Source organism: Mercenaria mercenaria, chromosome 17 (assembly GCF_021730395.1).
Source record: "Mercenaria mercenaria strain notata chromosome 17, MADL_Memer_1, whole genome shotgun sequence".
Lineage (NCBI taxonomy): Eukaryota > Metazoa > Mollusca > Bivalvia > Venerida > Veneridae > Mercenaria > Mercenaria mercenaria.
The window spans coordinates 64,281,245-64,308,046 of NC_069377.1; the positions used below are offsets into that span (position 1 = coordinate 64,281,245).

The window sequence follows — 26,802 nt, forward strand, 5'->3', positions numbered from 1 at the left end:
CTCTGACTTACTAGTTGAAAGTACCATATTGTAGAGAGCCACTGCCTGTCAAAGAGACGCCTGGATCCGTCGTCCTACTTTTAATACCTCTAAAACACTTTATGCCTGATTTTAACAGAGAAGGGACTATATATAGTGATCGCCGTAAATTTTTCCAATTCATAATTCTGTAATTATCTATAATCCTGTATAGGGCAAAGATTGGTAAAAATTAAGGCGTTATCTTAATTCCAATGATATAGCTGGAGAAACAGTACATTGTTGCAAAGTTACTTTGCATTGCTGTGAGTATCGTTCAGTAAACAACCATCTGTTGTAGCAGGGTGCTGTACCTTCTATTTCTTTCATTTCTACATTCTTGGGTCTAATGTTTGAAATTCAATTTTCTTTTGTAATGCGGAAATGGAAACTTAGATTTGAAACGATAGGTCATATGTATCTTTCAACAAGCGAATTAAACTCTGTAATGTATTTCAATTAGATTGGATACATAGTTATGCTATTTAACTGTGCAAACAGATTTTTGATCTTATTGCTACGATCCCGGCCCTAAGATAACCTAAACGTTTCTTTTAATTGAAATGAAACGGATACGTGTGTTTGTTACATTAATATAACATTTGTTGGAATTCTATAGGATTAACGAGGTGTAACGGCTGAATGGGATGGAAAGAATGTGCATTGAGTATTGTTGTATTAAAGCTATAATTATTTATTAAAGTACATACGCTGGTTTTATAGAATCAAGATGTAAAGCATGTTACACAGGCGCCATAATAAATCAGCATTTAAACTACTGCATTATCAAATAAAAAGATGAATGAAATATTCCTTTTTATGTGGATGACTGACAAACGGATCGAGTGCTATAAAGGTTTTTTAGATTTGTAAGAGAGTGTGTAACTGAACTGACGATACTTATTTCAAAAAGACAAATGAAACATGAATAAAATGTCTGTCAATTAATACCAATGAATAAATAGGTACAAATAGGTATGTCAAAGTTAAATATTTAACAGGAAAATGAATGAACTGTTTATCACTTTGATTTTATTGGATATGAAAGAATGCACTACCTATTAATGACTATTAATTATAATGCTCGTGTCAGTAGCACATCTCGGAATATCCATTAGATCTATCTGCTGGTGAATCAACGATTGTGTGAAATATATTTATTGGAAACGAACAACCAGACAATAAAGGGGCAAACAGAAACTAAAACTTTAATCTATACGGATTATGTTAGAGATATTACTAGGAATTTGTTGTGCTTTGAGTCTGGTGTATGTGTTCCTTTGTATTTGGCGCAGACGGAAAAGGGAGCCACCCCCTGGTCCAAAAGGATATTTATGTTGCGGAAACAGTTTTCAGATTGATGCTGATCGGATTCATCATAATTTAAACCAACTTCGAGAAGAATTTGGAACGATTTATCAACTGAAATTATACGGAACTTCTATCATTAATTTGTCGTCAGTGTCTCTTTTGTATGATGCATTTGAAACCCCGCCGACGGACGAATTAGCTAATGATCGGTCGGCAAACTCTACCTCAGACATTTTCTACGGAAGGAAGCATATGGGATGTGCAAATTTATCAAGTACTACACTACTTTTGCGAGAATTTCATAGTAGTGCAATACCAAGATATTTTGAAAATGAACATTACTTTGAATTACTTATTAAAGAAGAAGTGAAAAAACTGCATTTAAACCTTATAAGTAAACCGAGCTGCAATATTAATCCACATGCGTATTTAAGGAAATATTTCAAAAACATATGCTCAGTACTGGTAAGTAAAAATACTTGCTTTTCCAAACAATTACTTTATACATATAAAATTGTGAAAGTATAGAGAACACTCCATTACTTCAGAATTTTCACCAGTATTTTCTTTGACCGAAAAACAGAAAATAGCCCTTATGACGATCAACCAATCCTGAACTGCCAGTCGCAAGCCCCTAGAATACTAGTAAGTTGGGTTAGCCTGGTTCCCTGCGTGTACTTATAGCTAATAACTGTGTAACAGTTAAGGGCTAAAGTTGATTATCAAATCTCAATCATTGGGTATTAATTCAAGTGTGGACAACTTTAAACAACCGTTTATCATTTCTGAGTGAAATAGTTGATCAATTTGTTTGACCTTTAAGTATTTCGCTTGTTAGTATTTGGTTTAACATTACTGTCTTCTTCCACAGTACATGGCAGTAAAGCGCTCGAAGAAATATCTTTTTTTTACATTTTTACGATTTGAGAAAACAAATACTGCATCTTCAAGATATTTCAAGACATTTTGACGGAATCTATCAATACTGGATACCATTATTTAATTCGGCTAACATTCAGTAGATTAAGTAACAAATGCAAGGAAAATTAAAACTAGCTGTATCAACGAGACACGTAGTCAAATCACTTTATTTTTATGGAACCCGTCTAGACCGGAAACCCTACAAAGCAGTCGGGTATAAGTTCCCGCTACTGAAAATATTTCCTGTTAGCCCGAAAGCCCTCAAAACTGAATATTTGCTTTGATGCTAACTGTCCGCTTAAAATAGTTCTATTGATGTACTTTCTGGTACAATATATCATCATACTTGAATGTTGGAGTATTCTATCAAGTAAAGGTAGATTTGAATGTTTTCGTCTTTACAGTTAGACATTTGTGTTACAAATGTTTAGTTACACATTTGTAAATGTTTTGATATTTGTTTTAAAATTTGTTTTAATTTAATGTTTAACTTGTTTTAAAATGTTACACTTATTCATATTTACTTTGGAAGTTTTACAATATTTCGATTGCATACTCACTGTGTGTTTTGTCCGCAAGCATTGGCCTGGCACTCATTAATCTTCGCAAATATTTTCTGGGCGTTTCCGTTGGTTAATATCTATATTACTTAATTAATCTATACATTTTACCAATGGCACGGTGGCGTAGTGGAAATATCTTATTTTCACGCACGTTACCATGTGTTCAAAATCATTCCATACCATTTTTTTTTAATTCAGTGTTATTTAATTGTATTAATATTGCTTTTATTCTAACATTGTTTTATGTAACAAATTTTTTTCAGTTGTTTTCTCTTCTAGTATTTATTGTATTATTTCTTTATTCCGTCTACTGACGGCAGTTGCTTGAATTGTCAGTTAAATGAACGAACACTTGTCCAACTCTGAACTTTGCTTATTCGGAAACACTAGTGACGAGTATTTTGTGTTTAGACCGAAGATATTTTATATTCTTTAGTCGTGGTCTTTCCACAAGTTAACTTGAATACAAATGTATTTCTTTCATAAAATGAACTATAAAACATCATGGTATATGTGGCAATTTTCAGTCCTGTCAAATTTTGCTGATAAAATAAGGAAAAAAAATGATATGTTCAGATTTGAGACTTGAACACTCCCCCCCCCCCACCTCAATCACCACTTGCCACGAGATTGACAGGTAAGTAAAGGGTTTGCCCGCAAACATACCTATACATGCGACATATCGATGTATCGCTATGTTTCGAACATTGATCATAAGATAACGGTTTCTGAGTGCCAGGTCAATACCACTGGCACCAAAACAGAAAAAAAAATACCACTGTACATCTGTACATGCCATACCTTACCACTAAGAAATTCAAAACTTCTATCTTTTGAAAACAGATGCAAAAATCATATTTCATTACTACCGTACAAATGTAGAAAAGGAGATTATCCCATATCTTTCAGACTTTCTACATTTTGCTCATAATGATCATTACAGTCTGCGTTCATCCGAACATAAGGATCTTTCTATTGTTAAACCTAAAACGAACTACCTGAAACATACATTTAGTTACAAAGCTGCACACATATGGAATTCAAATCCTTCTTACAAAAAACTTCATAATAATATGTCTGCGTTCAAGCGCGCTTTAAAGAATTTTCTCTTGCTACAATAGTTCTTAGCAATTTATCACTAGTAATAACAATAATTTTGTTGCATTAATGTTATTTGTTTTCAAATGAGCGTGGATGTTGAATAATTCGGTTAACTATAATAATATTAACTGTATTATCTTATAATCCAAATCTGGAACATGTATATTTTTTTATGAGACAGACTTTCCTTTTTTGCACGTCTTAATTGTTGTGAATTAATCTTTGTGACGTGTGGTAAACTTTAGCGCCAGGTTTGCAATGGGTAGATTTTCATGAAATATGTCGCAAAGGTTTGAATTTTTAAAGCCCGAATGTTTGTTATCGTTTGGATAACTTTATCCAACTTACGCGGTTACAAATTATGGCAACGTTTCTGTTATATACAAGCAAGTATTGTTACAAATGTATTTTAATGTAAAACCTGGTGAGCATCAAATTCCCGTATGCGGGGATTGTGACAATCAAATTCTAGACTTCTTTTAAAACATGGTTACTGTTATACTTATAATTTTTGTATATTATGCTTTTTAAGACTTCTAAAATTTGAGAACGTGTTTGTCGAAGAAAATTTAAGTAATTCTGATATGTGTATTTTTGTATAAATGTTTGATTATAAATTGACTGTATGATTGTGTAAATGTATGAATGTATATGAAATTTAATTGAAGGCCATACTGGAAATAAGTTGTATGATATTTGTATTTGTACGCTTAGTATGTAACCTTCAGAAAATAAAATTGTTATCTTATCTTATCTACCTAGGTATGCTATAAGAACATTGGTCATGAACGGGCCATTCTAGCCCATTTCAGTCGCTCATTGCTCGCATAAAACGTGCAATGCAGTACAATCTGACTAAAGTACTTGATCTTCTAAACGAAGATCTGAGAACGACCCATTCACATTCGTCTTCTGTATATTTTGGATTTCCAATATTGCTTTTTTTATTTTCGCAAACCTTTTTTTGTTTGAACCAATCAGACAACTTGTTCGAATGTCAAAGTGTAAGAAAAATATGTAGTTAATCCAGGGCTCGAACCTGGGACCTCTCGTTTACAACGCAAGTGCTCTACCGACTGAGCTAACCGGCTATCTAAAATCTTTCGACATAAAAATTGTTGATATCAAAACCCAAGTCTTTATAAAGCTTACAGAAAGCTGTAAGGTAGCTTTTGATTGGCTAGCGGAAGGGTTGTCAGAACAAGGCCATCAATAGCTCGTTGTCAGATCCTATGCGTAGCGTAATAGGAGATGTACTTTAGTCAGATTGCAGTGCAGTAAATAGGTACTATGCATATTGAACAAGTGGTAATTCATCTACCATCGTGCACCAGTCGCATTGCCTTAGTATTTCATATCGCAGAGACACTCCGCATGGTAGAATAAACGACCTTTTTCAGACTACTTACACACAAACATTCAAGAATAAATCAAATAAAAGGAAACATTTTTCCCTTTACTTATTATTTCATGTTTGACCTACGTTTTTCAGTTGATTGGAGAATCTTTACACGAGTCAGATCCTGACAAAGACGCACCGTGGGAATTCATTGATCACTTGTTTGAACTTATTGAACCATCAGTAGATGGCGCTCTCAGAACATTTCCGTTCTTGCGGTACCTGCCCGGTTACTATGGAAACATGTACAGACGGACAATCGAAGCAAGAGACCAAGTTGCAAAACGCTTTTTCGAGGACCAGAAGGTAACCATCTTGTATACTGCTTCAGCCAAACCTTTGCTTGTTTTTATAATCTTCGCCCTTATTCAGTGTAGAATAGGTATGGTTTATTGAGTCGAAACGGTTTTCAAGGGCCAAAAGCTAACGAAATTCAGAAAGAAAAAGAAAAACAAGTAATTAGAGAAAGGAACGCCAAGTCTGCAGCCTGAGCTCGGCAACTGGCGTTCAGTTTTTGATTATGAACAACGAATATTAAGCTACATTGTTCAATCATCGACATTCGACGAAACACAAACGAACATGAAAGTAGAGCTGGAAAGGCGAGGTCGGCAATCTGCATTCAACTTTACATAGACGAACTTCATTGCAGAGCTTGACTTTAGACCTCGTCACCCGAGGTTGGCATTCGTTTATTGCTTTACGCAATCAAATAGTGGTGGCTAAGCTCTGCATTCTAACTCGGAATTCATTTATTTCTATGCAGATCAGCGAGCTTGATATTGTAACCACCGGCATTAGTTTTTCACTGCAAATGTACATGATATAAATGCTAATAGCTAATCCAAAAGCCAACCACGAATTCTGACCGTAGAATGCAGATCTGGACTCGTACTTCAGGTCGCTTCTCAATATCTAGAATGAATTAGCAACTTAGTTGTCTATGCTGCATAACTAGACAGACCGAGCAGCTGTATGCTCAGCAGAGCAAAGGTGTTCCGTGTTTAGCTCCATTCTAGCAAATGAGCTTTATACGGAGAACATAAATCCACAGGAGCTATATACGAATACATGCTCCGAATATAGTTCCCAAAGAAACTATTTCCGAAGGAAGTCCTGACCTATATATTTTTGAGAATATTATCATTAAACACTCTTTAAGAAGTGAACGCTTTTTCCACTACTTTCTGGAAACAGTTTCATAAACTGTACATATTTCTTTTTATCACTTGAGTTTTTAGGCCATTAAGTATTACACTTATGTAATAACATTTTGGCGTTGATTTTGTTTTGAAAAAGAAAAGATCAAATTGACTGTGTCTGTGACATGTACATACAGAAGAATATTCGATGTCTTATAAAAGAATATCAAAATTTATATGTCTTTCTTCATTAAATGTATTAAACTCGTTGAATAAGTATAATAACATGCTCGACACAGCCTTGCATTTTATTGTTTTATTCTACTCGTTTAATAAATTCATTATTAAAATTCGCTCATGCAATATCCTGTATATATTTGCCTTTGCTTCGTAGAGCCATGCCAGATAAGATGATAAATCTGTTTTACACAATGCTCATTCCTACTAAATCACTGGCAAAAATTCCAGGCTTATCACATGACGGAACAAGGAGAACGAATATATGAATTTTCGAGCTTAGACCCAGTGAAGAAAGAAAGCTAACATACATTTGGATCAGTAACTCTTAACTATTTCAGACTATTTTATGACGGTAAACCTTCGAATATGGTTAGAGAACATTGTTTTCCATAGATTTCCATAGATTTCCATTGTAACATTATAGCGTGTACGCCCTTCCATAAATCGAAACATGTATATCTAATCACATCTTTTTCGGCGATGCCGTCTAAATTCGTTTTCGTTACTTATGCCACGTGACTTCAGTTTGCAAATCAAACTACTTGATAACGCATTATAGATAATTTATCAAAATGGAAGATTTATGCAACACTCTGCCTGATTGGACGAGAGTTTCAATTTCTTTCACTCTGTTGATTGTGCTACGCTGAGTGAAATGTAGACAAAGCGTTTATCCTAAACGACGCTGTTCACAGTTTTAAAGCTAACTTTGGCTCAGTATATTTAGCAAGAATATTGATATATCTCAAAATGATAAGTAAGTTTAATAAATATGATAAAAACCTGTTCAAATACCAGCATATATCAAATTAAAGAAAGAGCTGAATACGGTCTGCGTATCACATGAATAAGGGTGTGATAAGAGTCTTTTATGTAGAGAAGTGCTTTTAAAAGATTTTCCTTGTTACAATTGTCGTCTGTATATGAAAAGGTTTCTTGCTTTTGTGACTTATTCAGATTGCATATTAAAAGGATACTTGTTTGCTTTGATATATTTGTTATAAATTATTTAACTGATTTATTATATATGAATATTTTTCTTTAGTATGGTATGCAAACATTGAACTCAGTTGAAATCAGTTTTATTATATATATGCTATATAATGACTGAATCTCATTACACTGAAATGAAGGTACGCTGCATACAGTTTATCTATGTGATATAACTACGGTCAAACTTTGCTTATGAAACAGACATATTGAAATAATTACAATTGTATGTTTTGCTTGACCTTCACTTTTTATAGGTGTGACGTCATTTCCAAAGATTCATGAATAGCGAATATGCATTTGTTAAAGCGGGATCAGTTGGCCTATTTTAGAAATAAATAAAAATAATAAATAAAAAACAGAGGATATTACATGAGTGTCTTTTCATATTGAATTTATTAAACGAGTTGAATAAAATAATAAAATGCGAGGCTCTGCCGAGCATTTTATCAATTTTATTCAACGAGTTTAATAAATTCAATGTGGAAAGTCACAAATGTAATATTCTTTTTATCACATGTTAGCCTTTCTTGTCGAAACATCAAAGATTTGACTTTCTTTTACCATATAAACAAGACAATTTGACCGACGTCGCCAAAACAATGAACGATTATTCGTCTAAGGATAAACGAAACAAAATTGCAACCCTACGAAACCTTTGCGAAAAATTAAAAGAGAACCATTTAAATTGTTAAAGTGCGGTGTTTAGTTTTGCAAAATGTTAGATGAAAGATGAATGTTAGACGAAAAATTCATAAACTTCTTTCCTTATTACAATTCGCCGACCATCATTTTTAAAGATATTTCTTGTTCAAGAACTATCTTAGTTCCACCAGAAGATCGGACGAAAAACATATGAATAGTGATACTTTATTTAAGTAATTTTCGTGTGAATGAGATGACCCCCTGTTTACATCGTTGGCTCGTTTGATAAAACTTCTTTTCAGTACACATAAAATGTAGTAAATTTTGTCAAAATGTATAATAAAATACTGTTAATGCAGCAAAAAAAAATCACTTTTGAAAAAAATAATCACTTCTTGGGTTTGTTCACATGACTGACCAATCTGAACGGACAAACATTACCTTATTCCCATGTATACACTTACCTTATTCACAGTAAGTTCCCAGTACTTTTTTTAATTGGTGGCATCTGACCATATGACGTGGACTGTATACGTGTAGAGAGAATTTGAGAACAGTGCAGGTAGAATTCACATAAAAAAGGTCCCCAAATTTTGAAAACTTCAAAAGTTAACGACAACGTGTTAACTAAATTGCTTTGATAAATCGATGTGATCTCTAATACATAAATTTAACATGAACATGAAAGTCTTAATTACAGTTAGGCCTACATTATGATAATAACTGTGAAAAGATCCTTGTGAAGCGCAGAAGCCGTTTTGTGTTTTGCATTACCGTACATATGAATATTTCCGCCAAGATGTGTTACATTTTCAACCTCAAATTTCACTTAAACTGAGCATTAATAATTTCTTAATTAGTACCCCTTTTATCGAAATAACAAAATATTTTCAATAGTTTTGAAACATTATCTGTAGCTATCGCAAAAGACGTAGAAATGGATTATGTACAGGTAACATTTCGAAGGAAATGCTCACTTAGTCTGTCTGTGTAATGTTTACAACTCTAATCAGAGAAGAAGTGTTTATGGAATCATCGTCTTTTAAGCCCGTGGAATAAAATAAAAGCGTCTTAATGAAATATTTCAGACGTCTTTTGATTTTTTTTGCTACAGATTTTACTAATCGACAGCTATGCGTCTTAAAAGTAAAAAAAAAAATGTATAATGGAACACATTTGGACGCCACTTAAGAACGGTCAGTTGAGGAAATTCATCCGCTGAATTACGCAGACCCTCAAGATCCAAAGTAAATAAAAGTAATCCTAGCTAGTTGAATTCCTTGCATGCTGAATAACACGACATCATATACTGATTGCATTTGCAGGAGACAGTGCAATGGGAGAACCAACATTTAGAGTCATATTACCCAGAGAAGTGCCTACGCCTTTATGTATCTTGAACAATGAAGTGTGACCTAAGCGGCACTGGTCAGTTTCGTATTGTGGCCCGGGAACGTTTTCTGAATAAAATAGGCAGTAGATGTATTTTGAAGGCAACTGGTAATTAATAATGTTTATAGAACAAAAGATTCCTGCGGACGAGTAATTATTGTGTAAAATAAATAAATGCTTGAATCGATTTTCCTTGCTCCGTGAAGACGGCCGGGTCAAAAATCGTACCTGAGATAAATGAGTCTAACGAAATGGAAACATCCAGATTCAGCTCAACTTTGCGGAAAAAGTAAATGATTATGAGAACTTTTCTTCCCATAATTATTTTCGTCTGTTCACATGCTTTAAAGATACTAGTATACATATGTTTAAGGTCAGCCATTTGCAGATTATACGGTACAGGTACAGGTCGCGCAAGGTGTGCATTTTGGGCCATTTTTGCCTCAAAATTTAGTGTCTTGAAACCGGAGTTGTACTCGCTTTTATCATAGAAACAATGGAATCGGCAGGCTGAAAATGTAACACGATGAAGCGATACAACCGCTCTACACTTCCCTAGCATTTCCCAAAATTGGATTTCTTAGGATTTTTTTCACACTGGTATCAACGAAGATACGTTGATTTTTCAAATATGCTGCCCCTTGCCCCCAGCTAACAAACTAAATTGACAAAACGCAGAGCTGGTGAGATCTATCTATTTAAGATGTGAATGGAACCAAGCATGTCACTAATACATCGAAAATACAACCTGTCCTGATAATGCATATTAGTTACAAAAGAAGTGTGTTGTCAAGAACGACTGTGTTCAATATGTAACATTACACGTTACATGGTTTATACACAGTGCAGTTCTAAAACTGTTTTACCACGCTTGTAAAGTGTAGCTGAATTCCTAGTAAATTCACTAGAACTGTGATAATTCAAAAAGTAAGAAATGTCGAGTTATGGTTCTTGTACACAACCTGCACTTCCCCTCCATGACCTCAGTAAATGTGTTAGTAACATTCCCTGTTACAATCAAGTCACATGTAAAACTGCTTTCTATCATTTAAACGATGACAATATAGCATTGACCAGGTACTGGGGTTATAGTTCAGATCACACATGCAGGGAGTAAAAATTGACATTTGACTTCACAGTGATTTGGGTCATATTTAACCAAAACTATTACAGAAATTACCAGTAAACATAGTAAAATTGACTGTACAGGCAAGGAAAGAAAACATTATTTTATGTTTTACTCCGCAAACAATCCAAAGAAACCCGCATCATTCGTATCTAGAGCAAAATTTTCTCCTTGTACGGGCAATTTATTTGTTTAAAATTTATACTGTACACATACTAGCAAATATAGCATAACTGATCTTTATTTCTTCAATTAGAAATACATTTTTTGAATTTTTTATTTACAGAAAACATACTTTTCTGGAAGATTGCGGGGACTAGTTGACGTGTGTTTACAGCGCCAGTTAGAGGACATCGCTAAGACTGGCAGCACTTTGCTAACAGATGAACATGTCAAGGGATTCATATTCGATACACTCGCGGCAGGTAAATTCGTTAGCAAAATAAAAATCAAAAATTTATTTCATTTCGATTACGACTAGTTTTAATTTAGAAAGCGTGCATATATCTGAATATTAACCGCATATTAACTCAGTATATAAAAACACTATACAATTTACGCAAACATTTGATTAATATACAAGAAATATTTGAATGTCGGGCCATAACTATACAAAGCTAGCTAATGTTTATTGTATGTATCACCGACTTTAAATAAAACTTGTATTTGTATTTATTTCAAATATCTTCAAAATGTTTCTTTAAGTCAGGTTCACTCATGATGCATTTACGTAACTCGGTCCAAAGGTGGTTCCTGTATATTTTAAAGAAAACGTGCTGATATGATCCTTACTGCAGGAGTCAATGCGTGTAATATGTATTCCGCTTACATACGAACTTTGCTTCGATAGTTATATACAACCTGCAATAATTTGCTAATTTCAGGTATGACAGAAATACTGAAGAGTATTCGTCTGTTTATTTTACTCATGTGTCACTATCAAGACGTACAGACACGTCTCCAAGCTGAAATTGACTGTATAATCGGTAAATATTTACGAATAGTTTTTGTGCAATCAAAAATTCGTGATGCAAAATGGTAAATGGACCACTTTCTGGCGAAGTAATAAGATCTTTCCAAAGGATTTAGGATAGTACGACATTGTCATTGTGCCAGAAATAATTAAATCACAATAAAAATACAATAAACAAGCCGAATTCGGCATGAGAATATCATTTTAGAGCCTTTTATGTCTAACTTTATGTCTCTGTACATTTTAGTACTTAAAAACCTGATGAAAGTTTGCTATCCTATGCAGGAACTGAACGGTTTCCCGCGGTATCAGACCGGACGTGGATGCCGTACACGGAAGCTGTCATGCTCGAGCTGTGGCGGTATGGTTCTCAGACACCTCTGGCTATACCACACTTGTGTAAAAAGGATTTTGTTTTAGACGGGTATTTTATAGAAAGGGGATCCGTGGTAAGCATTTGTGTTTTGTTTTGTTTTTGTCTGGTTTAACGTCATACCGACACAGTTATAGGTCATATGGCGACTTTTCCAGCTTTGATGGTGGAGGAAGACCCCAGGTGCCCCTCCGTGCATTATTTCATGACGAGCCGGCCCTGGGTAGAACCACCGACCTTCCGTAAGCCAGCTGGATGGCTTCCTCACATGAAGAATTCAACACCCCGAATACGGCTCGAACCCACATCAGTGAGGGGCAAGTGATTTGAAATCAGAGACCTTAACCACTCGGCCACGGAGGCCTCGGTAAGCATTTGTGCATTCAATTATTATCTGATAAGAGCAATCACGATAAGCTATATTTTGAAACGGGGTTACACTTTTAAACGCCTTCATAACAAGAGCTGTCCGTAAGACAGCGCGCTCCACTATTCGGCGATTTGACAGTAAAATGTCTATATATATAGATATAGCACCACAGTTATGTCCAGAATACGAAGTTTGTCAAAAAAAATGTAAGTATGGAAGGGGCATAATTTGGTCAAAAATACAAAACCAGAGTTATGGGGATTGTTACCAGATGATAAAGATACATTTTAAGTTTTAAGTCATTATCTTATATTGTACTAAAGTTATATCCAGAAAGCGAAGATTGCTATAAAACGTTAAGTATGAAAGTGGTATGATTCTGTCAAAAATACAATCAGAGTTATGGGAATTGTAACGACACATGCAGATGATGATTATAAAGAAATATTTTTTAATTTCAAGTCATTATCTTTTAAAGTACCAAAGATATATCTATAAACGAAGCCTTCGAAAAACACAACTTGGTGACCTTGACCTTGGGTATAAGCCCCTGCACATACTTTGTTTGCATGCTGAACAATGTTAATGTGAAGTTACAGTAAGATATAAGCAATGGTAACAAAGAAAAGCAAAGGTTGCCGAAAAACTTTAACCAAGAAAGCTCACACCGACGCCGGGGCGAGTAGAATAGCACCCCTATTCTCCGAATAGTGGAGCTAAAATGTAGTGTCGTATTCAATAACTACTTTGTGTCTTTTCTGAAACGTTTTACTGTATGACATAAACACATGAAGTAGCTGCTTTTCTGTATTCTGTATAAAATGGAGAAACTTCCATTGGCTGCAGCACACAACAGGACCCATTTTAAATGTCTGTTACAAACATTTTCACGAAGAAAATTGCCAGTACTATATCAAAATAAAAATAAAAGTACATGGGATGGGGGAAGGGTAGATATGGTGTTTGATGCAAGAAAAACATTTTAGTCCGACAAACAAACTGTAGAGTAAGCTAAAAATGAGACCTAAAATTTAAGTGGTGTTGTTTGTCCTAAATTTTCATGACAGATGCTGAAATGCAATTATTTCATGATGAAAATGCTACCTAAATGCCAAGCATAGATCTGTCATGTAATTTCTGCAAAGAGATGCAATGAAAGAAAGGAAATAAGCTGTATAGAGCAAAACAAAAACCATACTGAAAAAAAGTCGAATCCACGTTAATACATTTTTCCTTCCAAGTCCCAGTTTAAATTCTGTGTAGATTATAATCGAATGTATAATGTCTAAACAGTGACATAGCAAAATATACATACAGATGTACTTTCAATATATATGTATACTTTTCCAGATTTTTCCCAATTTGTACTGCATACACCATGATTCCGAAATCTGGGGTGACCCCTGGGACTTCCGGCCAGGGAGATTCCTTGATAGCAGAGGAGATCTACTTCCGCCAGAGCATAGCTTTATACGAAAGTAAGTCACAATACAATGTAAATAAACACGTGTTTTCATAATGGTTCTGTAATTGATCTAAAGCAGATGACAGAACGAGAATCTGCTATATTGAGAAAACCGATTTCATTGACAATTTTATAACATGATCACTTTAAAACACTTTAAACCAAACATTCCTGTTGACACTTGAGGTTGCTTCCTACAAATTACACGATAAGATAATACGAGTAACCGTTCCGGGTAATTACCGTAATGCACGTACAGCCCGTTCATTCCGGACCTGTGCCCTAATAGGGCGTTTGAGACTTTTAGCAGGCTTCACTTATCAAAAGCACTGACCAAATACTTAGCATTGATTGCCTACCAAATGTAAAAAAGTAATGATTAAACATTTCTCATAACTCAAATGCAAGTACCAAAGGTCACATAACAGTTTGGATATAATATTTGTAAAGCATATAGTATTTTACAGCAATCATATATCAAATACCATTACATTTATATTCATCAAGTATTGATGTAACCTCAACTATCTTGGCATAGGCGTTTTCATGGTCCAACTAGAATACCTTATACTGGACTAAACATGTAAATATGTCAACTGTTAAAATAATTGTTCCTATATTTCAGTGTAGTACCATTCAGTGTAGGAAAACGCGCGTGTCCAGGACAGGACTTCGCACGATCACGAATCTTCATTACAATTACTTCACTCTTACAGCGCGTGCGCGTTCTACCACCGGAAAACTATGACTTGCCGTCTGCTGACCCGAGACTATACACGAGAAACTTTCCACTGACAGAACCTCAATATGAGTGTAGAATCATTCCTAGAGAAAACAATATTATCTGATCTCATGAACCACCAGAGAGTTGTCAAGAAAGTCATTTCAGACAGGATGGAAGTTCCGTTTTCTATTCAAGAAACTGGCATTTATTACAATCTAACTAATTCTCAAAAATAACAAAGTTGTTAACAAATTTTATTAATAGCAGACTTTTAAGTGTCGTGTGGCGGCTGTAAAAAGTCTACCCGTACTTAGACTCACTGTTGTGATATGTTCTGGTCCTTTGCGATCATGGACTCCTTTCAATTTTACTAAAATAGAATTCCGCTTTAACATGTTCTAGGCGAGTACGTCTCATAAAACGCCTTGATTATACCGAGCCTGCTATTAGATTGATGGTTTTGTTCAGTGCTTACATAGAACCTTCTTACAGTGTTTATTGTAATAAATGAAGTTTTAGTGTACCAAAAATAATTCTAAATGCCTACTAGAACCAATAGAGCCTGTCAAATACTGTTTGTAATAAATATATTCATTCTCGGTTTCAATTTTTCTTGATTCTGACAAACTAGTTTAAGATGGCCCTTATATCTACTTACAAACGGGAAGCTTGAAAAGCTGTGAAGTTAGCAGTGTGATCGGTAATCGACATTCAGCTCGACATTCGATATTTTGAAAGTCGTTCTGCAGTGTTGAGTCAGTCAGATGAACGGCTGGCTCGACATTCGGCTTTATTTTGACTAATGAGCTAAGTGTCGAGTCAGATGAACAGTCAGCTCCGACAGTCCACTTTATGACGACTATTGAGTACAATCCCAATACAGCTAGAAATTAGAAATCTTATACAATGCCACTAGGTGAGGCGGACACTGCAGCTCAAATTTCAGAAATCTATTGTCGAGCTGAATGTCGATTGCCGGTCTCTGTGCTACCTTCACAGACAAGTTTGTAACTTCCTCATACATTTAGCAGGGAAAATAATGAAGGAATGAGAGCAATTTGGTTTCTGCCATTTTGTTTATTCTTAAATAACGAATTAGCTATATCACACTTTTCTTGAACAGTTTGACCTTGTATTGTTTATAGTAGCCATACTGTTTCCTTCCCATCATATTCTCTCGAGTCCATCCATAACATAAACCATCGTCATTAGCTCCAGATTTCTGTTTTATTATCTGACCTGGAAAAAGTAGGTATAATTCAAAACAAACATGCTATATTCATAACAAGGGTTTTCATTCTATGATCACATTTTCTCGGAAAATGATAATGTCGTAACCACTCTGAAGCGCACTAGTTGTGCACACCGCTTATATTTAAAAAAAATACTTAAAAAGTTTATTTGCAGCTCTCATTGTATACCATTTGACTAATGACTGGCCGAATGTCAGTGTAAGTACTTATAGTACTGTTAAGACGTTCTACATTTCAAGGTGTGAATGCTAGAGCTCTATTTATATACAGTGAGTTACAGAGTTCAGAGTCTATGAATTCTTGAAAAGACAACCTGTCGACATTAGATTTTGTCTTCACAACTTCATATTCTGCAACTGAGTCGAGAGTACTGGTTAGAAAATCGTTAAAACTAACATAAACTGATTCAAAATAATTACTTCATTTTCATTTTACCTTTTTTAAATGCAAGTTCGCTGCCTCCTGGACTTGGGGTATTATCTTCTACCGCAATGACACGGACATTCCGGAGATTACCGACAGTGTCTTCGTTTTCTTCGTCACTATCCGACTCTGTCGGAACAAACTTGTCAACTGCACTGTATTCTGTAACAGTACAAATTGCTTTTAAGATATCCGATCCACAAATAAAGTACTTAAGAAACTAAAGTATGTGTTAAAACTTTAAAGACGCGCAATGATTCTCGCATTAACATGTACATTTTCGGTATTCCGTAGTTCCATCCTTCACAGTTACCGAAAAAGGTCAGGTTGCAAATAAGCTGGAGGAATGTGTAAATTTAGGTCTAATCGAAAACCCAAGGATTTTTTTTTTCAGTTTTCAGTTTTATTTTATTTATTCCATAAGGCTATTAGCCCATCATGGCATAACAAGCATACATACAGATATGACGAACAGTGAAAACATATATATAATTACATACACTTCAATGTGGAGAAGGTCTGACAAATATTTTTTGCAACCTTTTCATTTAACATAAATGATTTAGATTATGTTAATACAATATTTCTTTTAATGTATCAACTACACTTGTATATAAAATAATGATATCGTAGACACATTCATTCTGATAAAATTTCAGGAATTATACAATCTATAAATTCTGCATTTCTTAGTGAGAATTGACAGTTATGCAGTTGCATATCATTTATATTGTCAAACGATAAACATATTAATATACATATGCACACACAAAAATACTAACTGCGGCTAAGCGACCGATCTTACCGAAACGAAAAGTAAGAAAGGCTACTTATTTTAACATCAATATACTATATCCACAAATTTATCAATCTTACAAAAACATACATGCAAGACAGATACCATGGATAAATTTCTTCAAAACACATAAAGTAAAGATAATGAAGTAGCCTCAGAATTATTGACTTAAAGATGGTCATTTTCTTTTATACAAAAACGTGATTGTAGTGATATCTTATTCATGTCTAAAAACATTTATTCACGTGTACCATATAACCTGTCGTTTTCTTCTTTGAAATGCTTTATATACATAAATTCCTAGTTTTCTTATATATATGGTATTCTCTAGCGTTAACAACTCAATAAATTTGAACATATTTGGATGTTTCCAATACCTTTATGTATGTAAAGTTTTCTTAAATCAGAGTACATTGAACATTCAAGTATGAAATGATATTCATCTTCTAGCTTATTACATATTACACATTTTCTATCAATCACTGGGATTCTTACTGGTCTTGCCCATCGACCTGCTTCTATTTGTAACCTATGAGATGACACTCTTAATCTTACAAAAGATTGACAAAGTTTAGTAACCGTGAAATAATCTAAATAATCTTGAAATTTAAAATTTGCAATAGTTCTATAAAATAATGCTCGAGTCGATTCTTGTAACCTTTCATGCCAATTCTGTACAAAATTATCTTTTAGTCTTTGCTTAACTATTTCTAAAACATATCTGCATTACCTACGCTTTGTTGCAGCCAAACTTCGTAAAAGCCAAGAGAACATAAAAGTCCTTTTAATTGAGAACACCAGTTCTGTCTTCCTGGGTTAGTTTCAAAATCATTTTTCAATACCTGATAAATTCTACTTATATACTTGTTCTCTTTACTACCTAAGATTTTTATCCAGTATTTAATAACATTAAATAAGTGTCTACAGTGTAAGGATATTCTACCTAGTTCTCCATATATAAAATCATTCTGTGTTGTTTTTTTAACACCTAAGACTTTTTTACAATATTGCATATGTACACGTTCCATGGATTGACTAGAACTAAAACCCATAACTTCACTTCCATAATTCAGTATTGGGGCAATTAAAGTATCAAATAAATCCATCTTATGTCTAGGTTTAATATACGTAAATTTATATAGGTATTTCTCTAAACTAAAAATTGCTTTCTGCGCTTGTCCTGCTAACGTTGTTTGCGCAGTGCTAAAAGAGCCTCCACATGTAAAAACAATACCTAGATATGTAAATTTCGTAACAATTTCAATTAAGTTTCCGTTATAATAAAACGCCAGATCCCTGGCCAGTCTACCACCCCTTTTGAATATCATCACTTTAGTTTTGGATACATTTACTTTTAATTTCCAAGTATTACAATAATCATTTAACAAATGTATACATTGTTGCAATTCTTCAGCAGAATTGGCGAAAATGGCAATGTCATCGGCGTACAAAAGCAGAAAAAGTTTAAACATATGAATATCAAGACCCTCAATACCACTATGTATAAATGTTTCTTCCAGATCATTCAGCAGCATAGAAAAAAGAAAGGGAGATAAGCACCCCCCCTGTCTGACACCGAGTGAACATGTAAACTCTTCGCTCAAGTTGTTCAAGTATTTTACCTTTGATTTCACACAATCATACATCGATTGAATTATATTTAAAATGTTTCCACGTAATCCTAATCTAATAAGTTTGTACCAGAGATTTTCTCTAACAACATAATCAAATGCTTTACTATAATCAACAAATAGACAGAAAAGTTGCTTCCCTTGATTTAAAAAATTGGAAATTAAACCATTTAATACAAACACATTATCTATAGCACTCATGTTTGATCTAAAGCCAGCTTGAGCCTCAACATATACATTATAAGATTCAGCCCAGTTTTTCAATCTAGTATTTATGACACTTGTAAATAATTTACCTAGACTACTCAATAGTGTAATTCCTCTGTAGTTTTCAACATTATTAATACTTCCTTTCTTATGTAAAGGAATGACGTAACCTTCTAACCATCTGTCATTTCAAAAATTTTGTTAAACAGAATATACAATAACGGTACAAAAATGTCCTTTCCTGCAATGAAAAATTCATTAAGTAATAAATCCGGACCTGCAGAACGATTGTGTTTTAATTGGTTTATTGCTATTCTAATTTCATTTTCAGATATAATAGTATTCAACTCTTCAAACATAACTTTAAATTCATTTTCCCTATATCTATTGTTAAATTCTAATACATCTTCGTCAGGTACAAAAAATCTATCTTCTGGGTTATTCACTGCTCTAAAATATTGCTCAAACGTTGATAGAGGGATACTTGTTGGTTTAACGCCAGCAGCTTCTTTCAACATTTTCCAGTATCTACGTGCATTTTTAAACCTACAGTTTTCAAGTTGGGAAGTTTTCTGCTTATCGTATTCATATCTACACTTTCTCAATAAACTCTTATATTCTGATCTAACTTTTACCATATTTACTCTATTTTCATCACATGGATTATTACGATATCTATTTAACAATCGAAAAAATACATTTCTTTTCTCATAACACTCGTCATTATACCAGGGATTTTCATTTTTTACAAAATATTCACCAGTTGTATTAATACCTGACTTGATAGACTTCTTAAAAAATGGTGACGCCACACTATCTATTGTATCTTCGAAACTTTTCAAACATTCATTAATACTATTGCTATCTGTGCACAATGAAATGTTGTTTCCTATACTATTAAAATTTTCCGTAATATCATCACATTTCAGGCGGTCTACAAACTCTGAGCATAAGTCATTTTTCCATATATATTTAGTGTTGACAAAATTTGCTTCATCATTACTTGCAGTTGTTTGATTAACTGTATCAAATGCCAGCGAAAATTCAATCAGACAATGGTCAGACAATATGTTCGGCTCATTAACATGAAAATTATATACATGTTCAAATAATTCCGGCCTACCTAGAACGTAATCAATAACGCTAGCCCCACGATTATTTACAAAAGTATATTGTCCGATATTCAGATCACTCCCTAATCTTCCGTTCATTATTCTAAACCCCGACTGTTTACAAAAATCAAGTAAATATAAACCGTTATTATTGACATGCCCCTGATCTTTTGATACCCTTGGTAACTCAAGGATATTCAAGGATAAATTATCGCTATGAAAAGGCCTTTATGAAAAGGCCTTCCTGCAGGATCATGTATATACTTTATGGTATAGAATATCTCATTAGTGAGGGGAAAGTTTAATTATCGTGTTTGGTATTGAAATAAATGTGAGAAAACCAAGGATATCCTTCTTTAAACCAAAATCAAAATGTACCGCGTTTTATTCAGACTTTCGAGCAGTTATACGGAATTAAGTAATACAAGTCTAAGTATTCCGTAAGTAAAAAAATATCTAATTTCTATTTTTTAATGTGAATACATCAAAACCAAGTATAAAATGAAGAACGTTTTCCTCTTGTTTTCATTTTTTTTTTTTTTTTTTTTTTTTTTTGGTTTTTCCTTTTTGTTTTGTTTTGATGAGATAATCAGAGAGTGATAAAAGTATAATGCCATGGTAACTAACTGCAGTAGAGAGATATCGTTACCTTTTTATCCTTTAATTACCTGTTAGATGTGCCACTTGACGGCAATCCTCGCTCTGGCGAAATCTGCCACCAACCCCCATTCTAGTTGTGTACTGTTTGTGAGGTTCCAGGACAGAGATATCAGCTGGACACCGAACCTCCGGTGGTAAATTCAACGTTTCTATTGAATCTTAACAAAAAACAAAACAAAAAAAAAAACATGTTGATTTCTATACACCACTAACATTTATATAAACTGTATCCATTAACGTTCTGAGCTTACATACAAGAACGCATGCTTCCATAATATCAGTGAAATTGTTTTAACATTACATGGTAGCTTATTCAGTACAGCATCCTTAACTCTGTGCTCAAACCGTTGTGTTCTTCATAATCAGTTTGCTCCCTTTGTCTGCAGTATCTCACAAAAAAACTGTCCACGATTGTTCTAGCAACAGTAGGAGAAGCTACGTGATGAATTTTAACAAAATTTGCACCATATGATTTGAGAGATCTTAAGCGAACAAACAGCCAAATTGGAATTTTTGACAAACAAAATACTTTACGTATGTCAGTTGATGTGTGACGATCTATGATAACGGACTTGTAAGCAAAATCACAAGGATTTCAGAAAGAAATGTAACGGATTTATGAATAGATATTTCGATTCCTGCAAGAAAAGTAAACCTGCATTCATTTTTAAGCTTTTAATTCTATTTGGTTTATATTATTGTTTAAAGACCCACCCTAACCTATAAACCTACTCCCCACCCCTCCACCCCACATAAACTATAGGGACGTTAGTCTATTATCCCGTGTGAGTGAATTATTGATAAATAGCTTAAACAGTACTTACACGAGATCGGTTTTAGACAAAAAATGGTCATGCGAAGATCAAGCAGTCTGAACAGTATAGTCTGTTTTAGGAATGTACGACCATGTACTGTAATTGGTAATGAGTAAATGCATCAGACCATGTCAGACATACGGACTTTTTTTTAATTGGAACCGAATTTGGGCCAAATTCCGAAGGCCGAGTAGTAGGATTTTTACCCGACAAATGTTAAAGCTGAAATTTCCCATTAAAAGACTAATAAAACCTGAAATTTTTCACGACATAACTTTAAAATGCAGGTCGTGGGTTCGAGCCCCATTGGGGTCACGGCCATGCATTCTCATATGACACCAGTACTGGTTTTTCCAGGAAGCGGACTCGAGAGTGTTTAAATAAGCTTGAAGCTCTCATCATAACTGAGCTAAAATAAATTAGTATAAACTAAAAATGCAGGTCTGAATTATATTGTTAAATATTGTAAACAGCGTATAGCTGACACTTGTAATGGTTTATCAAACTCAGAAAAAAATAATTTGGATGTTTTACCAAACATTTTCCAACTGTATCTTCCCTGACCCCATCTCAAAAATAGTGTAAAGAAAAACCAGAAATCCTGGACTGTCTATAAATATATCATCATTATTGATCAAACAAATGCGCCGAATGCCTATGACCCAAAGGTAACGTAAGACTCTATTCCAGTATGTACGCCTGATGATTTTGAAGATTAACCGATAAGCTCCTTATTCGTTGTTTCCGGAGGTTATGGCATATATTTTGTTGAAAATAAATGGACTGCATATTCTTTAAGCACGCTTTAGAAAGTTATTTTGAAGCAGATCAAATACATGTAGAAGCCTAAAACAGTCAAATTAATAACGCGAAGAAGAGGAGAATTTTAGCATGTAGGGCTTTCCCTGTTCTGTATATATAAAGGTCTTCCGATTCATCATGGGCAGTTTGAAAGCTTCAGGTAAGGTTACAGGATTTGAAGTCAAAAACAGAATCTATCAACTTTGACTGTCAAGATGTAAGACGTTTGCATGAAGTAAAAAGGCAACATAATGCCAGGTACAAGCAGGATTGGTAATTTCCAAATCATAGAAGCAGCTAAAAAGATACTAACATGATGCGGTTGAAAAATCAGTGAGAGAATTTGTTACGGTCTTTTTGCAAATAACACGCGCTGATTTACCAATACATGAAACGCCCGTTTCAAATATCACAAACTAATTTCTACTATTACAGCTCCGTGCGAATTCGTTAAATGTCAACCTACGTTCATTTTCGAAGGCGGCAAATAATACAGAATTCGTCCTGAATTCGTCTGTTACCAAGGATTGTCAGAAATCACCTCTTCGTGTGCTTGGTTGTATTTAGGATATTAAAGGAGGATGGTCATATGTTATTAGTGTCACAGGGAGTAGTTTACCTAACAAAAGGAACACACACCCATATGGGGAGAGAGCGAAACGTGCGTTCGCCAGGTTTACTATGATAAACTCCTGGTGCGCGTCTCTCAAGCTTTGTTGTAAAAACGTAAGGCTTCACTGACGTTCAAATTCATTTATATAATTTATACTATTCATTGAGACTTTGATTGACATCCAATTTTTCAGTTTGTCGCAGTGGCCGAGAGAGCTATGGCGCCGGTTCAGACAACTCTGTTTTTCGGCGATATATGACCATTTTGTGTCGATTCGCCGTAAAACCCAACTCACTCACTCACTTGTCAAATACAAGATGTATGGAAGCGTACTGGTGCCAGAATAAAACTAAAGACACAGTAACTCCTAAGAGGTATCATACGTAGGAGTCCAGAAGAAAGTACAACATTCATAGGAGTCTATAAGGACTTCCTACTGTTGATGCCGGCTCTTTGCTATAAGTCTTACTGTTGGCACTAATATCTTGCTATAAAGTTGTAGTGAATAAAAATGTAACAAGTTTACCTGGTTTTTGCACATAAAACTAAAAGTAGATCTATCCCTTCTTGATAAAAGTTTTTAAAGTAACAAAGAACCATATTATATACTATACAAGCCTCTTGACTTCTTTGCGTGGAATTGTAACAATGAGAATCGTCGTCATTTTTCCGCGTAAACTCGGACTTCAGTCCCGGTCATAATGTACACAGAAAACTGAGAAAGCCCCTACTGATCACTGAGATACCATCAATTACAATAGTTCAGTATTGATATACCTTCAGAATGTCTTTGTGACGGAAATTTGTCATGAACTGCCCTTCTAATTTGCATACGATTGACTTCAGCCACGACGGAGTTGCCGTCACCGTCGGCTTCTACCGAAGACCCCGAACTGGATTTATAGTAGAAATATGTTGAAACACTTTCTGCTAGTGGTAGATCTCGGTGACTGTCTGGCTTAGAATCTTCTTTACTATAATGATCAGAAGAAAAAGAAATGACTTGCACAGTGAAACATATCATGAAACCCCTAAATTAAGACCACCAGTTTTAAGAACGGATCTGTTTTTCTTCTATATTTTGTGGTCGCAAAACCCTTAGGAAGCCCACCCCGCCATTCGCAAAGAAGGCCACTTTTTTTCTATCACAACTCCACTTATAGGTCCACTTTCTGTCCCTTTTGCATATCTGTGAAGTATGCGGAAAATGAGAGGAATTGAATGATGTGTGTCATAATTGTGTTTAACAGCAGAAGTTTCTTTCAGTTAGAATTATGATGTGATGAATGAACTTCTTCCCAAATATATATATATAAATGATAGCCCGATTACTGATTATAAAACTTTGCATTTGGTTTATAAAATTTTCATTAATTATAAAGTGCTTTGAACTTTATCAAATTTAAAGTGTGTTAAAGATGTTTTTGAAAGTTACAGTATTTTTATTTCATGGAGGAATTGGTAATAACTGTTTCAGGATAATAAATAAAAACGTTATCATTTATGAATTACAGTTCTTGTTTTCCCAGCCACAAAATAAACTGTCGAGAAAGCACTATAATTATTCCTTGTTTCTGCATGAATTCATGACGAAACTTGAGATAATAATATATCAGTTAAAATTCCACATATCATTTATTATGGCGAACTCGATAATGAGACCACCCTGCTATTAGGACTCTTTTACAGAAGAATCATAGGGGTCTTATTAGCGGGGTTTTACTGCATTGAATCCCCAGAACGTTAGTTATTTTCGTTACAAGGGTACTAGTTTAAATTCAAAAGCAATTACTATAACAAAAACCATGTCATATTTATAAAAACAACTGTCTCAGACTTTTGGTGACGGCGACCTTTGTTCGATGACCACAATATTGACCTTGTCCTCGACAATAAGGGCATTCATATTACAGAATTTACTGTTCCCTGTAGTGTGTAGAGTTTACTGTTACTAAAGTTTTCTCCAAATGAAATAAAGGAGTTTTCCTCTTATTAGTTACCTTGGTTGTCTATCTGAGTCGTTGGCACTTGTCTTGGCTTTCGATTTCGCTGATGTAACGGCAAACATGTCCTATTTTTGTGAAGAAAAAAAAAATTGACGTGTCAATTCGGCACCGTTTATTATTCCAAGTTTTGTGCAATAACCTGATTTGATAGATGGTAGAGCAATTAAATATTTTATTCAGAGATGCATTTGTCTGAACTTTTGAACAATGCTAAATTAAATGTTCGGAACTTAAGCTATTATAATGTAAACTTAGCTCAAGGTCAACCATATTGCATATAGCTCCTAGAAGTAAATTCATACCTGGAAATTTGGCACTTCGTCCCTCTTGGCGTTTGTATGAACGTCCAGCCAGTGAACTTTTATGAGTGTTTCCGCCTCTTCGAGACTTCTGATTTGCTGACCCTTAACTGCGAGTCGGGGTGACCTTCAAATAACATACAACTTTTTATTTAAACTCATTGTACTTTCCGCTCTGTACGAGCAATTCTCATTGTGTCTAAAAGGGCAACACTTTAGACTTAGTGTACATAATGCGATTACTAAATGTAGTTCGTACGGGACTTGAAGTAGACAGACATTGAACAAAGACATGTGCAGAAGGCTGCCCTTTTGGAAAATATTCTAGTGTTATTCATCTTAATATCCAGTAAGAAATTTATGGACGATTTGTGAATTTGCAACTGAGCTTCACACACAAGGAATAACATCATGTGCAAAAAGCAATTAAGATTATTTTACCTTTGTGGTCCTGTATTTTGCAAGGCTTCGAAATAACGTTTTATTTCAGCAATAAGCAGACGTATGCGTTCTGTTTCCAACTCTTGAAGCCGCTTCTCAGTCGTCGTTAGAAACTGAAATAAAAAAAAACAACAACACATGTTTGTCCTACATATTTGCATGATATACATATTATGTAATTGTCGAGTAGTCTTGTAAACTAGTTAGCAACAGAATGTATTCGATTAAATATGAATTATCTAGATTCAAAAGAGTTGAATTATAATATATAATTGCAAAATATGTAACAATATATAGGCTATTTGTATCTTTCTTAATTTTGATTACCTAGCATAAACAATCAAACCGCCAAAGGTAAAAGCACGATCGCCAGTATACTCTTATTCCAGAACTAACTGTACTCACGTGTTTTGCAGACGACTCTTCGTCTAACAATTCCTCCTCTAATGATGCCACCTTTTCAGTTTCTGCGTCATTCTGACGCCGTAATCTTGACAGCCTATCGCGCATTTCGTCAATTTTACGTGGACCTGTCCTTGACGACGGACGCCGGGACGACGTTATTCTACTTCTCTCTGACAATTGAGACTCTAAAGTCTCGATCTGGTTGCTAGAGTGCTCATGTGCCTGAAAACAGATAATAGTCTTATTTACAGAACTAAAGGCCTACCTGGCCGAGTGGCTAAGGCTGCTAGATTGGAACACCTTTCTTTCTTTCCATTCTTTTCTCCACAACCTCAACAGTTATTCATTGATACTCGTCAGTATAAAAAAATGATTTTAGTTTCGAGAACAAGAAGTTAATGTTTTTTTGTTTTTTTTTTTTTTTGTTGTTGTTTTTTTTTTTGTGGTCATGCAAAAGATTATGTAAAGAAATTCAAACGTTTTAATTAATTGAAAGTCGCCGCTGTAATTGTTACTGAGTATTGGGAAATGCACCTTTAATATGTGGACAATGTTGTAAACTGGCTCAGCCAAATATGTTATCCACT

At 34.5% G+C, this 26,802-nt stretch overlaps 2 protein-coding genes across 5 annotated transcripts in view; one reads left to right on the forward strand and one right to left on the reverse strand.

The window, feature by feature from the left end:
• Window positions 1-587: 587 nt before the first annotated feature.
• LOC123536485 (cytochrome P450 2D17-like) lies at window positions 588-15,360 on the forward strand. The gene is made up of 7 exons (XM_045319690.2): window positions 588-1,794; window positions 5,407-5,619; window positions 11,135-11,273; window positions 11,733-11,834; window positions 12,107-12,270; window positions 13,915-14,042; window positions 14,655-15,360. Exons 1-7 carry the CDS (start codon window positions 1,243-1,245, stop codon window positions 14,875-14,877), a joined length of 1,521 nt encoding a protein of 506 aa, XP_045175625.1. The 5' UTR covers window positions 588-1,242; the 3' UTR covers window positions 14,878-15,360.
• A 452-nt stretch (window positions 15,361-15,812) lies between these two features.
• Window positions 15,813-26,802, reverse strand: part of LOC123536630 (uncharacterized) — a 28,972-nt gene continuing 17,982 nt past the window's right edge. For all 4 annotated transcript variants that reach the window (XM_045319960.2, XM_045319959.2, XM_053528435.1 and 1 more), the window contains 8 exons: window positions 26,216-26,437; window positions 25,811-25,923; window positions 25,373-25,496; window positions 25,065-25,135; window positions 23,842-24,038; window positions 20,844-20,993; window positions 16,442-16,591; window positions 15,813-15,992 (listed from right to left, as the gene is read on the reverse strand). In XM_045319960.2, coding sequence (XP_045175895.2) covers window positions 15,853-15,992; window positions 16,442-16,591; window positions 20,844-20,993; window positions 23,842-24,038; window positions 25,065-25,135; window positions 25,373-25,496; window positions 25,811-25,923; window positions 26,216-26,437 — 1,167 coding nt within the window. In that variant the 3' untranslated portion in view covers window positions 15,813-15,852. The remainder of the gene's footprint in view (window positions 15,993-16,441; window positions 16,592-20,843; window positions 20,994-23,841; window positions 24,039-25,064; window positions 25,136-25,372; window positions 25,497-25,810; window positions 25,924-26,215; window positions 26,438-26,802) is intronic.